The sequence below is a fragment of the Netta rufina genome (assembly GCF_964035555.1).
Source record: "Netta rufina genome assembly, chromosome: 1".
In the NCBI taxonomy this organism is placed as follows: domain Eukaryota; kingdom Metazoa; phylum Chordata; class Aves; order Anseriformes; family Anatidae; genus Netta; species Netta rufina.
This window is the reverse complement of record NC_140123.1, coordinates 132,852,710-132,870,082: the sequence shown is the minus strand read 5'-3', so window position 1 is coordinate 132,870,082 and position 17,373 is coordinate 132,852,710. Positions and strand designations below refer to the sequence as shown.

Sequence of the window (17,373 nt, the reverse complement as noted above, 5' to 3'; positions counted from 1 at the left end):
GTCACATACCAATGTCTGCCACTCTCCATGAACAATCTTTTGTAACTGAAAGTCAGAAGAAAAAACATGACTGCAATACGCAAGCTTCTCAAGTCATATCTAAAATGCTAAGAGAGGTTTTAGTTCAATTAGATTAGTGTTCTTCTTTCTTAAGTAGCATTTCTCTTCCTGTTTATAATGTATTTTCTATTGGATTCTGTTTTGCTGTCTTTTGTGAGGTGAATCTACTGAGAATATGTATAACTGTTTGAAAAGTCTTCATTTTACTGTCTGCCAGAACTGCCAAAGAGAACACACACCTGTTTTTGTGCTATGCTCTAAAGATGATCTTGAGTAGCAGTATATGAAATTAAGATATTGCTTTAGTTAACAATTAACATGAAAAATCTAGAGCCTTTCAACTTCAAACATTATAGTATCAAGGATAAGTAAAGATTTTTTGGTGTTCTGACTTCTCTTTTCTCAACATTTAGTCTTTCCCTTGATTTGGGAACTATGTTTTTTCAGTTCATCTATAATCACTCAAGTTCTAGAAACTGCTGTACACAGATTAGTGCAAAAAATAGCAGAAGTGAGAGAGAGAGGGGACCACAAAGATGGAGGGAAGGGATGCCATCCAGAGGGATGTAAGAGCTGATGACAGAGGGATCAGAGTTTGCCTGTGCAATCCTCATGAATTTCAACAAGGCCAATTCCTGTACCTGGGCAGTCCCAAGCGCAAATAAAGGCTGGGTGGAAAATGCACTGAGAGCAGCCCTGAGGAGAAGGACCTGGGGTTGTTGGTTGATGAGAACCTCAAGAGTCAGCAGTGTGCACTTGCAGCCCAGAAAGCCAACTGTATCCTGGGCTGCATCAAAAGCAGTGCGGTCAGCAGTAGAGGGAATTCTACCCCTCTACTCTGTCCTCCTGAGACCCCACCTGTAGCACTGCATTCAGCCCTGGAGTCCCCAGCACAAGAAGGACATGATTATATTAGAACAAGTCCAGAGGAGGGCCACGAAGGTGATCAGAGGGCTGGAGCACCTCTCCTGTGAAGAAAGGCTGAAAGAGTTGAGGTTGTTCAGCCTGGAGAAGAGAAACCTCATTTCAGCCTTGTAGTACCTAAAAGGATACAAGAAAGCTGGAGAGGGACTCTTTGTCTGGGAGTGTAGTAATAGGACAAGGAGTAATGGCATTAAACTAAAAGATGGTAGATTTATCCTAGTTATTTGGAAGAAATTCTTTACTCTGAATGTGGTGAGGCACTGGAACAGGCTGCCCAGAGAAACTGTGGATGCCCTATCCGTGGAAGTGTTCAAGGTCAGGTTAGATGGGGCTTTGTGTGACCTGGTTTAGTGAGAAGTGTCCCTGCCCATTGCAGGGGGGTTGGAACCAGGTGGTCTTTGAGGTCCCTTCCAACCCAAACCATTCTGTGATTTCATGATTCTATGAAAGCTGTGTAGTAGAAGATAAAGTTTTGCAAATACATTTTGGTCAAGGGTAGGGTAAAAGATCCATTGTCTGTTCCTTGGTCCAGGCTGTGCAGCATACTGGGGTAAAAGTGCTCTAGACATAATCCTGTACTGTCTTGGGAAAGGGCTAGGATAGTTCCACAGGTATTTCCCCTCTCTTCTTTGGACCTGCAATGGGTTGTCAACTCTAGGAAGGAGTGACATGTGAGGCACAGGGTGCTCCTCTTGGAGCTAGGGCCTCTTTGCTGACTTGGGGCTTATGATGATGAAGAGAAAAGCTTCAAACACATTTAAATGAAAAATAGAATCCCTCTCAGTTATTCAATGATGATGTTTTTTACTTGAATGACTAGTTTTCCATACATCTCTACAAATCAAGCTGTTTGTCATCCTTCATTGTTCCACTTACCCCCAGAGGGAACACAGCATTTTTGCTCTAGCTGTGCACTGCCCATCACCCAGGAGAGGAGCTTCCTGTCTCCCTGCACATGACAGTGCCAGTGGGTCTGGACACATGTTCCTCACCTCCTCTTTCAGTTGCCCTTTTTTTTGTGAGGCCAAGGGATGCTGAACACCGAGGCAGGCACTAAGATGCTTTTTCCTTGCTTTTATTCACACTCTTGGGTCCCTAGGTAAAAGTATGGGAACATTAGGTAGCTACTGAAGATGAACTAAAATAAGGCAAAACTTTGTTTCTCAGGAGGTGATAGTGAGGGGAAATGATAACTCAGACATTGTATCATAGAATCATAGAATCATAGAATATCCTGAGTTGGAAGAGACCCTTAAGGATCATCAAGTCCAACTCTTGACACCGCACAGGTCTACCCAAAAGTTCAGACCATGTGACTAAGTGCACAGTCCAATCTCTTCTTAAATTCAGACAGGCTCGGTGCAGTGACCACTTCCCTGAGGAGCCTGTTCCAGTGTGCAACCACCCTCTCTGTGAAGAACCCCCTCCTGATGTCAAGCCTAAATTTCCCCTGCCTCAGCTTAACCCCGTTCCCGCGGGTCCTGTCACTGGTGTTAATGGAGAAAAGGTCTCCTGTCTCTCGACACCCCCTTACGAGGAAGTTGTAGACTGTGATGAGGTCTCCCCTCAGCCTCCTCTTCTCCAGGCTGAACAGGCCCGGAGTGCCTGTTCACACTTCAGTTACTACTTCTATAATAGTGCAATGAAGTACTGTCAAAAGACCAGCTGTTCTACTACTAGCAGTGCAATCTACCCAGTTCCAGTATAGGAAAATATGTGTTGTGTTTATGTATTTGTACTACATTGGACATTTTAGACCGTATCTTGCTAAAGGGAATATCTGGCAAAGTAATTCTAGGAGCATTTTTCTCTCCTACTTGCATGCATTTGTATAGCAAGTAAACTAGCGTTTGGAAAGTAGTATTGTTTTGTTTTGTTTTGTTTTTTAAGTTTGATTTATATGCAATGTCATAAAAGATTCAGTATTGGTTGAAGGGCCAGTTCTTCAAAAAAGGGTAAATCTTACGTCTCAACAGTGATTCATAAATCATTTGTGTATGCAGATTGATGCAGAAGGCATCTGGCCAAATGCTGCATTTGCTGAAAATCTGAAATTTGGAACAATTAAAACTATTTGCAAATTAGCATGAATTTGTTTAAGACAATATTTTTTAAACAAGCCTAAGTATTTCCTTGCTGCATTTTTATATAAATGTTTTGTAAGTTCTAATCAAAATTTTGTTCAGAATTTCTTTTTAATTTAGTTCTTAGGAATTTGAAAAATACTAAAATATAAATGAGAAGCTTGTGGATGAGTTCCTGCTCTGAAAAATAATGGTGTTATGTTTCACCATAAAAACTTCAATTTTCTGAAATAATGATTCTCTGGTTTAGGAGATTTTAATGGTGTTCTCCAGCTAAACTGAAATAGCTTTTGTACAGCTCCAAGTACCTGATGAATACAATAACTGAAATGAGTAAGAAAATAACTGAAATATTGTGGCCATACACACAAATACTAGAATAAAAACCTGCTTTGCCTTTCACTTTAGTTTCAAGATGTAATAATTCTAATCATAGCTTTTCCCAATATTATTAGTAGTGTATAATTTCTCACTTCCCAAGTGATTTTAACAATGGCAGATATTCAGTATCTGTAAGTAAACACTGAAAATCACTTGCTTCATTACACTTCTGGGCCATTAAATATCTTCTTTCATCTGTCTATTTCCTCTCTTCTCATTGCCTCAGCAATGTGACTCAATCGGGCATGTGGTATCTTTCCCAGATCCTTTTCTGAACATAGTGTAGTATGCAGGAATGTAGTTTGTCAAACACATTGTGTTTGAAATCCTTTGTTGGTAGCAGTTTAGAGAAAGGGATTATAAAATGCCTCAAAACTTTCAAAAAGGCTGTTCCCAGGTTTCTTATATCTGTTCATCCATATACAACATTCATACCTCACTTTTATGTATGGGATGGCAGAGTACAGTATCATGCGTATAGTATAGTATAGTATGGTGTGTATTATATCTTCAATAGCATCTCTTGTGCAGGCTACAGTTTGCAAAGAATTTTGCGCTTTGACAAGTTTTTATACTCATCCATGCTAACACAGCTTAGAGAGAAATAATTTGTTTATGATGTTGATTTTCATACGTTGAGTTTTAAGATTCTGATTTTTTTTATAGGGGAGATCAACTAACCTACCCGGTCTTACTGGTGATGTGTTTTTCATTGTTCTGCTAATATAACCTTTCTGAAGTAAAGTCAGGCAGTGCAAATAACTTCTGAAGCTGTTAGCTTCTGTCAACCTGAGCCAATCTGACTTTCTGGAACATTTCCTTCTTCAAATTTTGTGCACAAATTTTATTAGTAACTGTTTTACATGCTAATCCTTTCATTTATCATAGAATCATAGAACATCCTGAGTCGGAAGGGACCCATAAGGATCATCAAGTCCAACTCCTGGCACTGCACAGGTCTACCCAAAAGTTTAGACCATGTGACTAAGTGCACAGTCCAATTGCTTTTTAAATTCAAACAGGCTTGGTGCAGTGACTGCTTCACTGTGTGCGACCACCCTCTCAGTGAAGAACCTCTTCCTTATGTTTGATTAAAAACTATTCTGTATGCTGAGTTTGTCATAAAAGTTTGTAATAAAATCTCAATACTTGGTTTGAAGTATTTGATTTGATAGTGTGAGATCAGCCTAAATGCAAAGGCTGTGCGTGTAGATACCGGAGGTGGCAGATGTGTTCATGTGACTTCTTTAAGAATGAAAAGGGAACACAGAGATTGTTTCCACCTTTGGAAGCAAAAACCTTGCAACAGCCCTGAAAATAAATAAATAAATAAATAATAAAATATTTATAATACATCATCACTGTCAGTTTAGCTTGAACATTTTCCATTTGAGTTGTTTTGCAAAATTGGCCTTTAATAGGTAGAAATAGCCATGGTACAAAGTGGCAGACGAGCTGCTGAGTCTACAGTGATCCTCCATTCACCAGTGTTTTGGGGAATACATGTTGTTTTCATGGTAGTAAGCCGAGTTACGTTGTGAAATCTCGGGCAGTGATACTCTAAGAGAATTCATCTCTCCTTTCCAGGTCAGAAACCCAAGGGGAACACTGGGAAGGCTTTGTAATGCAGATTTAGCTGACCTTCCTTCACACTAGGAATGCTAGATGCTGACCCACAAGGACTGAGTTAAATATTTCTGTGAATATGTGGGATTTGAATTAACATGGTGATGAAAACCTCTAAGAACATCAGGCACATTAAATATCTAAATCACTTGTATAGTTCAGAAAGCTAAAATTGGACTTAAGATGACTAAGAAATTAATGTAGTCAAAGAGAAAAGGAGTAGCAGGTTTGTTGAAGATTGCCTGCACTTACTGTGGATAACAGAGATAATTGAGTTGTATGGCAAAGAGCAAAGAAATCCAACCAAAAATGCTTAGATATAAGTTTTGGTGGATGCATCATCTGAAAAACAGATTTTGTGTGTGACAGAGTATACAGCACATTAACAGGCAAATGAAAATGAACCAGACATTAACAATCGTTACATTTATTCATAAAACAAATAGCTGTGAGCTTAGTTATTGAACTCTTATAATCACCAGTTGCACAGACAACTTCCTGGAGTATCCTGAAGTATCCTTTTAATCCATTATATTTTCATGAAAAATTAGAATATGGAGATTCAATAGGGAGATCAAAAGTAATGGGTTTCTACATGCAGAAAAACACCCTATATTCTATAGCAATGCTCACTGAGTATGCCCCAAGGAAGGTACATGTATATACCACTAGCCTCAGTATACTGCCAAATTTCTCATATCTGTCTTTTCCTTTTGAAATGAGAATTTTTATAAAGATATAAATAAAAACAGCCAATCCTACATGCATTTTCCATTCTCTTTTCATTTTTCAAATACTTATATTTGAATTTGGAAAATAGATTCTGCAATTTTATAAGTGTGGAAAGTTAGGGTCATGGCACTGAGCCTGCCAGATTTCAAGAAGTATTTGGACAACTCTATCAGACATAGGGTCTGTTTTTTGGGTTGGTCCTGTGTAGAGCCAGGAGTTGGACTCAATGATCCTTATTTGGTCCCTTCCAACCCCCAGGATATTCTATGATTCTACGTTTCTAAGTCCAGGTAGACAATATCAGCCACTCTCCCCTCATCTACCAATCAAGTCATTTCATTGTATAAGTTTATCAGGCTGGTTAAGCATGATAAACTTATGGTTAAGCATAAACCCCTTTGTGAATCCATGCTCAAAATATACATTACTGTAATGTGTTAAGCGTGAAATAGAGCTGCAGTTGATCATAGGATTGGTTATTTTGTCATTCATTACACTGTTTTGTTGATTGTATATGTCTTTTCAGCTGCATTTTTTTGTCTTGTGGAACATGGTCCAGATGCAAAATTAAGATTACAATGACAATGAAGGACAGGATGTGTATAATTGGTGATAATCATTTTGCAAGTTTATTTCAGTACTAATATTTTCTATTCTTCTTTCTTTCTTTTACAGAGGGTATGAACTGTATGAACAAAGATCATGGGTGTGCACACATCTGCCGGGAGACACCCAAAGGTGGGGTTGCCTGTGAATGTAGGCCTGGCTTTGAACTTGCCAAAAACCAGAAGGACTGCAAATGTAGGTAGATAAAGATTAAATTTCAAATGCCCACAAATGTCTTATTTTCTTCATTGTTGTTATTTTCCAGAATTCAAGAAATCAACTTTGTTTTGGCCAAAGGTGATTTGTAATTTTAGTAGTGTGTTTTTTCTGTCAAAGGTTTACTTGGGTTTGGATAAGAGGGATCAAATAACAGAACTTGGGCAGTGAGCCTGTTAGCAAAGTGTTATCAACTTTTGTATCTTCCTATGAATGCAGGATGTGATAGATAATTTAATCTAGATTTTCCTTGTAAAGCAAAACAAACAAACAAGTGCATAGAAAATTCTAGCTTTTGGAGGTCCACAATGATGGATACATTGATAAATGTACTAATAGGTTTAATGATAAATCTGTTACAGCCATCAAACTATCAATGTTAAATCCTCTTTTTTAAATGACAGGAATGTTTGCTCTACTGCTGATTCCACTGCATACAGGCCACTTTTACTGATATAACTCAGCAGTATCAAATGTACTATTAGTGATGTATTCTAGAAGCTGAGATACTGAAGATGTTCATCAGCCCACAAAACTGGAAGCTAGAATTGTTCTGTATAGGTTAAAATAATTGACCCTCTATAACATCTTCATCTGAAAGCTTCTGAAGTGCATGGGAGTCTTTCTTATGGCTTCAGTGAGTGTTAGGTCTGACTCCAATAGCTTCCTTTCCTAGCTGGTAGCTTTGTGAGAGAATAAATAAATAAATAAATAAATAAATAAATAAATAAAATAGTGCAATAAAATGATTAATGAATAAAATGTACACATTTTGTACTTTGAATAGGGCCAGTATTTTTGTGCTACCTTTTCTTCCACTCCAGCTTTTTTCTACCTGAGATCTCCACTGTTTAAACAAGCTTAGATAATACTTGTTCCTAAGTATGAATTCAAAAGAATCACCTTTGAATGTGATCAAGAAGTCCCACAGGATACTGTACAGTCTGATTGCTCCTCAATGCTTGTGAGGCTACACAAGGCCAATGGCAAAAACACAGAGAAAAAAATGCCTCTATGGTCATTTTCTTTCCCAGTGTTTATTAGAAGCAAACATTGCATGCTGTTAATTGCAGTGCAAGATCAGCTACATTGGTTAAGTTGGAGAGGATGTTTATTTATACTGTTTATTATTTGTTTCCACGAATTCGTACATTCCTTAAGAATTATATTATCCTTTTTCATAGTGAGATGATGACAGGAGAAATAGGGCCTCTTCTGGAAAGATATTTCTAAATGCCTCAAAGTTTAATAGATTAAAATACTTGAATTTATTCATTGCCCTGTGGTGTTCAAATGTTAGTTTGATTTATAAAGAACTTTTGCTGACAAGCCTCTATGTAGGAACACAGAGTTTTTCAAGGCCACAGATCTTGCTGCAGAATACACCAACCCGTAAAATCACAGCACATTCTGCAAATATGTTCCAGAGTATTGCTTAAAATAGTCTTACTACTAGCCCTTCCATATGCAAAGATACCTAAAATTGTAGCCAGATAGCCGAAGACAACAGTTGTGAGATTACAGAAGACTATTTATAAAGGTTTAGTACTGAAACAAAATCTTGACATTTAAAAAAAAAAAAATTGCAACTAAGCATTTCAGTGGAATTAACTTAAATCCTGAACTGAAACTTTGCAATTATTGCATACATGAAGAAGAACTAAAGAAGAGATACTTGCCCCTTGGCAGTCTGGACTAGGTCTATATCCCTGGTATACAGGGATACAGACTGGTAGTGTCTGATATACTGTCTGTCCCTCTCAAGTATTCTGGTTTATAATGGTCCATGAAACTGTGCCTTTCAGTGTTTGTCAGAGCTTTCTTCCATGTTTGTTTGTTTGTTTATGTGAGGAGATGACAGATAACCAATGTGTCAATAGGTGATTTTTTATCAGTTACTTTGCCAATGAATCAGAATACTGAGAGAAATTTTCAGAATTGGCCCAAGTCCACTCTAATGTGGCATGTTTTTCAGTCAAAAAAATAAATAAATAAATAAAATAAAAGAAATTAGAAAACATAAAAAAATGGAAGAAAGGCTCCCAGCTTTTAATGCATGCATTACATGACTGTCATTACATCCTAATTACATGATCACACATCACCTCGTCATATCATTCCATACTAATAAGGCAATCACTATTGGTGTCTTGCTTCATTCAGTGTATGTCATGGTCAGTGCTCATTAAATAGGCTTTCATTCAATAGTTTCCTCTCCTTCATAACTCATTGTTATGCCTTGCTTGCTGCACAGTGTTCAAAAGCTATTCTGAACATAAGATTTTAAATTTCCTCATGGATTTTCCCATGATACTCATTACAGTAATATCAGAGCGCTCCATAGGCATTGTTAATATACTTTCAGAACATTATTGTGAAGTTAAAAAGTACTGTTTTGCCTATCTTACAAATGGGAGAATAATGTAAAGGTGTTAATGTCAAAGTCATTTAGTTGTGATAGGTGATTAACCAGAAACAGCCATGTTGTGGTTTAAACTGTTTGGCAGCTAAGCACCACACAGCCATTCATTCACCCTACCCCATCCCTCTTTGGGATGGGGGAGAAAATCAGGAAAATGAAGCCTGCGGGTTGAGATAGAGACAGTTTATTAGGACAGAAAATATAAAATAAAATAAAATAAAATAAAATAAAATAAAATAAAATAAAATAAAATAAAATAAAATAAAATAAAATAAAATAAAATAAAATAAAATAAAAATGATAATAGTACTACTAATAATAATGTATACAAAACAAGTGATGCACAATGCAATTGCTCGCCACCCACTGACTGACGCCCAGCCTATCCCTGAGTTGTCCCCCCCGGCCAGCCACCCCTGTGTATGTATATATATATATATATAAAATATTGTTAAATTGTTAAATATTGTATATATATATATATATATATATATATATATTGTTTGGCATGACATCAGATGGTATGGAATACCCCTTTGGCCAGTTTGGGTCAGCTGTCCTGGGTCTGTCCCCTCCCAGCTCCTGCTGCACCCCCAGCCTGCCCACTGGCAAAACAGAGCTAGAAGCTGAAAAGTCGTTGGCTTAGTATAAGCACTGCTCTGCAGCAATTAAAACATCAGTGTGTTATCAACATTCTTCTCATCCTAAATCCAAAAGATGACACCCTACTAGCTACTAGGAGGAAAGTTAACTCTATCCTAGCTGAAACCAAGACATCCCAGAACACAGTTCTGCATTTATAGCACTTAGTATGGTCAAAGCCAAGCCCCCAATGGCTTCCATTGTAGTCTCAAATGCCATGGAGAAATGATTATTATACTAGAAGCCTGTAATAGATGAAATATTTGTGGATTGCCAAGCACTAAGTAGGATTTCCATTACAAGGGCAGAAATTGAGAGTTTTATGGGCTGTTATCACTGCATCAAAAGACCATCCTCTCTTGGCAGTGAGGCAAGGATTCTCCAGCTGTTTCCACAGACCTGACTTTCCCACCTGTGCACTGAAAAGACAGAAATGTTGTCTGCATTTGTCAGTAAGGATGGTTATCATGATACAATAAGTCTGTGCACCAAAAGTCTGGTATTTTTTAGCTTTTGAATGCTTAATATTGCAACAGTAGTGTTTTCTTAATCACAGAATCACAGAATTTCTAGGTTGGAAGAGACCTCAAGATCATCAAGTCCAACCTCTACCTAACGCTAACAATCCCCACTAAACCATATCCCTAAACTCTACATCTAAACGTCTTTTAAAGACTTCCAGGGATGGTGACTCCACCACTTCCCTGGGCAGCCTGTTCCAGTGTCTAACAACTAATGTTAATTTTAAACATGTAGTTTCTCAGTTGCTACCCTAGGAAAATACAGAAGTATTGAGGCTGGAAGTGATGTCAGAAGGCCATCTAGAAATGCACCAGGCAGAACCATACATAATTTCTCAGCAAAGCTACATCCTTTAGATCCAAAACAGTAGTAAACTATCATCTTCTGTGCTTAGATGCCATTAGAAGAAGAATATGCTTTGTCAGTGATTTTAATGGGTACTCATTGGCAGCATAAAGATAAGACTTACGCATAGTGAATTTGGTTCCAGATTACAGTGGAAAAACATTGGAAATAACCTCTACTGTCTAAATCTGTATATATTTTAAGGTCTTATGCCTATGCATGATAGCATAGCTTTTTGATAAAGAGAAGATTTTTTTTTTCCCCAAATATGGACAAATCAAGGCATTTTTTGTTAGTTACCTGGATCATTTTTGCTGGAACTTGAGGAAGTATGAAGAAACCTAAAGCAGTTACACATTCATGCAAGTCGTAACCTAAAAGAAATAATGCTGGCAGAGTTATAATCAAGTGGAAGCTGAGTCTTTTAATGAAGAATACTAGATAAACCTAACTACAGTTATTTCTACCAACCTCCTCCTATAATAAGTGAAGAGGAGGGCTAGTGCTAAGTAATTCCAAAAATCCTGTCTAGTATGTTTGCAATAAAATGCCCTCCCACCTAGGCCTAGTGGCAGCTTTTCAGTTTCTGCTGACAGTTTCAGCTATTTGCTGTCAGTACAAAGATCTTCGTAATGTTAAAAATATAAGGCCATACTAGAACAGATAGTGGAAACAGTGTTGCATTCATAGCTTTATCGCATAGATAGAGATGTCCGTGTGTTTATATAAATTATATATTAATTATATATTCAATGTCCAATTTAGTTAAAAAACACTGCAATTTTTAATTTATCTGGAACTGCAATACACTGGTTTGATCTATCTGAGAAAGCCATGTTTTCACATAGTCTATTGCAAAAACAAAATTTGCTGCAAATTTTGTGACATCTGAGCCATGGTATATACCTCATCTACACATATACAAGATGAGGAGATCGTTGTCTTAGGAAGTTTTGGGGGTTAGTTGGTACTAAATACTAGATTCAATATTTGTCCATACATTTTCCAAATGTTCCTTATCATGGGCATGACAGATGGAAGAGACGGAAGAGACCAGAAAAAAAATGATACCAAAGTTCAGAGAAGCACTGGAAAGGTGTTCCAGGTGTTTTAACATGGAAGGTAGAAAATACCTTTATTTAGTGGAATATGCACAGCACAATTTCTTTTTTTCTTTAATGTATCATTTGTCGTCCAAACAGTAATCTCTTGTTCTTCATCATCAAAATGTCATTTCAAGACTAGTCTATGGATGTAAGCACTGGCCCAAATGCAAAGCTCAGGATTGCTTAGCATAGCCCAACCAAACAGAGTAAATTCTGCTGTTACGCAGAGGCAGGTGGATAGTTTGGGAGATCATGCCATGCAGCCTGCCTGCAGGCCCTGAAGGGTGGCTGGCCATTTCAGGAGCCCAAGCGTGATAGTCAATGAAAAGAGTAAATCTTGTTTGAATGCAGTCTGAAACACTGGTATTATGGCTTTGGCTCAGGATAGCTCTTAATTCACAGTAGAATGTTGGGAGAACAGATCGGTAACTTGGCCACCAGCATTAGCCATGTCTTATAAATGGCGTGTATCTCTGAAGGGCTTATATGTTGTTTCTGCTCATGTTAATAGCAGATGTGAGCAAAGCCTTCTCTATCTGGTATTAGTTTTCATAGAAACATAGAGTCATAAAATATCCTGGGTTGGAAGGGACCCACAATGATCATGAACTCCAACTCCTGGAACTCCTGGCTCCACACAGGGCCAACCCAAGAGAGCATTGTCCAAATGCTTCTTGAACTCTGGCAGGCTCAATGCCATGACCACTGCCCTGGGGAGCCTGTCCCAGTGCCCAACCACCCTCAGGGTGCAGTACCTTTCCCTAACACTCAGCGCAATCCTCCCCTGTCACAGCTCCATGCCATTCTCTTGGGTCCTGTCACTGTCGCCAGAGAGCAAAGCTCAGCACTTGCCCCTCCACTCCCCTCATGAGGAAGATGCAGACCACCATGAGGCCTCCCCTCAGCCTCCTCTTCTCTAAGCCAAATGTACAGAGTATTTCCCCACAAATGGAAAAGCCATTTGGCCTATAAGATATTCAGAAAACTCTATCTGTATCACATATTTTAATTACCATGACATAAATACTAAGAGAACAAGTCCAGCATCTTGATTGCACTTAAGATACATGTGAATGCTGATGCAGTGTCAAAAGCAGTAGTGTCATTCAGGTTTTAAATCTGCAATGTGGGGATCAGTGTATCTGAATTCTAATAGATATGCGTATACTCTCTTTTGGTAAAACAAAATAAAACATTACTTAGTATTTTATATCCTTTTAACTTGATTTATAGTGTTTGAAGATAATCTGTGTCCATCAGAAGTTACCATTTTGTCCTTTTTCGTTTGCCTCTTCAATGCCACAAACTTAATGAACACACACATAGTCTGTTGCATAGCTGTAGAGTCCAAATTTGTAAGAAATAATTTTTAAAAGAACACTTTTTTCTCATGAATTTGCTTTAATGCTTTCTGATAAAAATGGAGTCAATCTGGATGTCCCTTTGCTCTTAAGTATTTTTCATGATTTACAAATATTTGTAAGAGACAGTAAAAGGAACTGACCTAAATCGTACGTTAACTTAGTGGGTAGAGCAGGAACCAGTATTCCTCTAACTTCAGTATACAAGGAAACTATAAAACAAGTGTGTGATTCTGCAGGATGTACTATAAACAGCATCAGACAAATGTAAGGAAAAGTCCATTATGTTATGTGGATCAGAGCAACTGTGTTAAGATACTTTCATCTCTTCCAGTGGAGGTTTTTAGACTTGAGTGGAGGTTTTTAGTTTTTTGACTGCACTGCAGTCAAGTTGTCTGAAGTGTACACATTGTTGCTGATTGCACTTTAAAATAGTTAATAAAAATACTGTTGGTTATATATGTATTTAAGTATCTGGCATAAACAGCACCTTTAAGTTAATTTGTGATGGCACTGCAGTCCAACAGGAATGGAAACATTGAATGAATCTCCGAGTAGTCCAAGAGGCATGCAGGGTTGAGAAGGAGGGGGAGATAGGTAAATGAAAATTACTTTGCCTTGAATTAGCTCTGCCAGTGTGCACCCTTTACCATGAATACTGCAAGCAGTTGCCTTCTGCACCACTTACAGCCCCTGGCTGATCACATCCCAGACACAGCCAGCCAGAAGAACAGCTCACATTTGCAGTCAGCCTGCAGCCACCTGATTTCAAACATCCTCTGCCTGTAACTGTACCTTTCAGTTAGGCTGTAAAACAGTATTACATCTACTCCCAGATTAACAAAAAAGTGTTACTGTTATGCGCATCATGTGACATAGAGAGGGAGCCACAAGAAAAAGACACACCAAAAATAATTGCAAATCAAAGAGTGGAGAAAAAGAAGTGAACGAGGACAGGCATAGTGTTGAGCAGGAAAATGATTTTCATCATGACTGCATTGAAAAAGTGGGAGTTTTAAGAAGGAAGAATTGACTAAAAATTTTAAGTTTTTGTTTTGCATCAAAAATAAAAGCATAATTGTTACTGTGTATTGAAAAAAAAAATGTTGCTTCAATTTGATGCAAAGTAGAATGGTTTGCTTTAGGTATTTTTTCAGAAAAGCAAATCAATGGTTAGTTATACAACAGAAGAAAGAGAAGAAATGCCCGAGGGTGGTTGCTGCTTGGAGGGCTTTTTTAATGTAATTCTCTGGAAGCATAGGATTGTTATGATTTGAATTAATTCCCTCCTCTATCTGGTGGGACTGGACCCACAATTCCCATTTTGCAGCCTAGTGCACTGTCAGGCTCCAGTAAAAAACAAACAAACAAACAAACAAACAAAAAAAAACAAATCAAGCTGCTGTCCATCTTTCTCACCGCCATTCTTTTCAGTTGGCTAAAATACTAGCATTCGTGGAAGGAGAGGCAGGAATCCAGGCAGGCCATCTTCTTAGGGATTGTTTTGACTACACCAAGAGATTATTCTCTCACTATCTCTCAACATCACAGGGATTTTGTTCAGGTTGTACAATGTCAAGGACCAAGAATGCTTGCACCCAGAAAAGCCTCTGGTCTATACTCACTTAGGAGAGGGACAATTTCTGTTGTGACCTTAACCAGACTTCAAGGACTGTTCACATAAACTAGAGGTTCCTATGTTGTCGAGAGATCTAATGGGAATTCTATTGGATATGGTGAGGTGGTCTCCCTCAATTTCTTTTGCTAGAAGTGTTCCATTTTATGCAAAATACTTCAGTGGTTACTGAGAGTGCATGACTATTCGGCACATGGGACACTCATAGCAGATGTGAGATATTTCAATTACCGATACTATTACTAGAAATTCCAGTCTACTTCATTTTAAGAAGCTAGTGTTAAAGCAGAGTTACTGAGGTCACTGGGAAATTTTGAGTTCAGCTCTGTTGGATTAAGTAGAAGCACAGTTTAGATTTAGATCCCCAATTTTAAAATCCTGTTAACTATTATCTTAGTTTTATGGTATATTGCAATTTGCTACCGTGGCTCTTATATAAACTCTCTTATCTAGGAGAAAATTTCTGCTGAAGACCAATGTGAGGAATTTCATTCTGATTAATAGCAGTCAGTATTTAAATTACTCTAACATAACAGAATATCTAAGTCCTCTGAAATTTCTAAGTATATATAATCATAAATTGAATTTCCCCTGTATCTGGTAATAGAAATATATCCATAAAGAGTCCAGTCCAAAATACCTGTATATAAAGACAATAAAGTGAATTCAGAGCTGGCTTGTTCAGCATCAAGCTATGTGACTGCAAAAGATTAAACAGAACAGGGGAAAATTAGAGCCATTGTATACCAGGTTGATATTTAAAAAATAGTTTGTCAGAAATTAAATCCATCAAGTGGCAAAAAATCAATCTATTAATTCTTGTAAACTTCAAAACTGTACCTGTCAGGAAAAATGTTTGCTTTAATGTATATTCAGTATTTTTTTTGAATAGATAACATTTTAACTGCTAAAAGCAATTTTGCACTGTATGCTTGTAAGTAAAAGCGACCTTTCCAATGCTTTCTCCCTAGTAGAGGCCAGTACACTGTGGGGCCATATTAACATTATATTTTTTGTCTCAGGGAAGAAAAAAAAAAAAAAAACTGCTTTATTTAAAATGTTCTTCTACTCTAGGAGGACCACTACTTGAAACAGTAGATTTCAATTCTTATGTGGTTCTGTTCTTGCTGTTTGGTCTCTGCTTCCTCTACTTAGAAAGTAAAGAAGAACGAAAAGAGAAAGTCTGTCTATAGACTCTGTATTAGGAGACTGCTCATTTCTTTCTGCCACATACATCACAGATGTGTACATAAAAGCATATAGCTGCTAGGAAGAGATGAAATTGGCTGACCACTCATGCTAAAATTACTAATAAAAATAGACTGGTGGAAAAGCAGCACATGCTTCTTTTTTCTTTCTTTCCTTTTCTTCACTTCATGGATTGAATAAGTAAGGCATGAGGCAGGAGCATGACTAAGACAATGTGGCTCAGAAAGAATAAAGAATGCAAATAACTACAAATAAGAATGTTATGTTGTCTTATGTCTTGGTTTGTTACTGCTCTTCTGTATTCTGAAAGGCCCTTAAGACTAATTGGTTTCATTGTCATTTTATTTATATATACGTATATACACATTCATTTGGGGCTTAATTAGTAACCTGTAACTATGGGAATGGAGGCTGCCAACACACCTGTGATGACACTGATACTGGTCCTGTGTGTGGTTGTCATCAGAAGTATGCCCTACATTCAGATGGCCGAACCTGCATTGGTAAGTACTTCTCTGCAGCACATTTTATTTCATATTCCTCATAGAATACATATGTGCACATAGGTGTGTGTGTGTGTGTGTGTGTGTGTGTGTGTGTGTGTGTGTGTGTGCACATGTGTGTGTTTGTATCTCCCAGGAGTTTAGCATCATTGCTGAGAGAAGTGTGTAACAGCAGTTCCTGGCCATAACAGCAAAGATCATGCTATGTATAAAGAGAAGCATTTGTGTGTGTTTTGTCAAAATATTTGCTAATGAAGTATCCCTTTGTTACTCTTCTTTAACTTTTATTTCTTTTCATTACTCTAATATTTTTTTAATGAAAAGGTGTAGAACTTTCATAATTATGTATGAAAGTTTCATTACATAATTAGTATGAAAGTTCATCTCTTCTGTTCACTTTCATGAGTCAGACTTCCTTGTGTAAGTAAGGTGAGGAAAATGGTCACGTTTTTCTAAGCTGTTACTGTGGAAAATGAAACATCGTGATGTGCTTTCTTCCCTGATGTATTTTTTATGATTCTAAAAATTACAGCACTTGTAGCAAATATGCTTTCATTAGATTATCAGTAGGAAAGCCATTCAAGAGACAAAGCATCTTGGGAGATGTTATGCAAACATTTATGATTATAAAATATATTATTTGCTTAACACTGTTTCTTTCTACTCCCTGCATTTTTTAAATAAAAAGGAATATTTTTGCACAATGTAAGTTAGAATTCAAAGATTCTTACAGGCTAGAGCCTAAAATCCATAATGGCTTTCATTAGTATTGTGGTCTTTTTGACTTTTTTGTTTGTTTAATTTCAAGTTCTTATGAATTCCTAGTAATTTCCTGAGGTTTAAAAAAAAAAAAAAAAAAAAAAAAAAAAAAGGACATGTTTATCATCTTTTCTCTCCTTTGTCATTACTGCAAGACAAAGCACTTGATCTAAAATCCATGGAAATCAGTCAATTATCTTTAGTGATCTCTTGATCAGATCCATGGCATAAAACTCAGA

The 17,373-nt window shown here is 37.4% G+C and overlaps 1 protein-coding gene across 1 annotated transcript in view; it reads left to right on the top strand.

Annotated features, from left to right (window-relative positions):
* SCUBE1 (signal peptide, CUB domain and EGF like domain containing 1) overlaps positions 1-17,373 on the top strand; it is a gene marked incomplete at both ends in the record, with an annotated part of 218,245 nt that overhangs the window by 104,807 nt on the left and 96,065 nt on the right. Inside the window, 2 exons of the mRNA XM_084301766.1 lie at positions 6,483-6,608; positions 16,259-16,375. Of these exons, the coding sequence (XP_084157892.1) occupies positions 6,483-6,608; positions 16,259-16,375 (243 nt within the window). The remainder of the gene's footprint in view (positions 1-6,482; positions 6,609-16,258; positions 16,376-17,373) is intronic.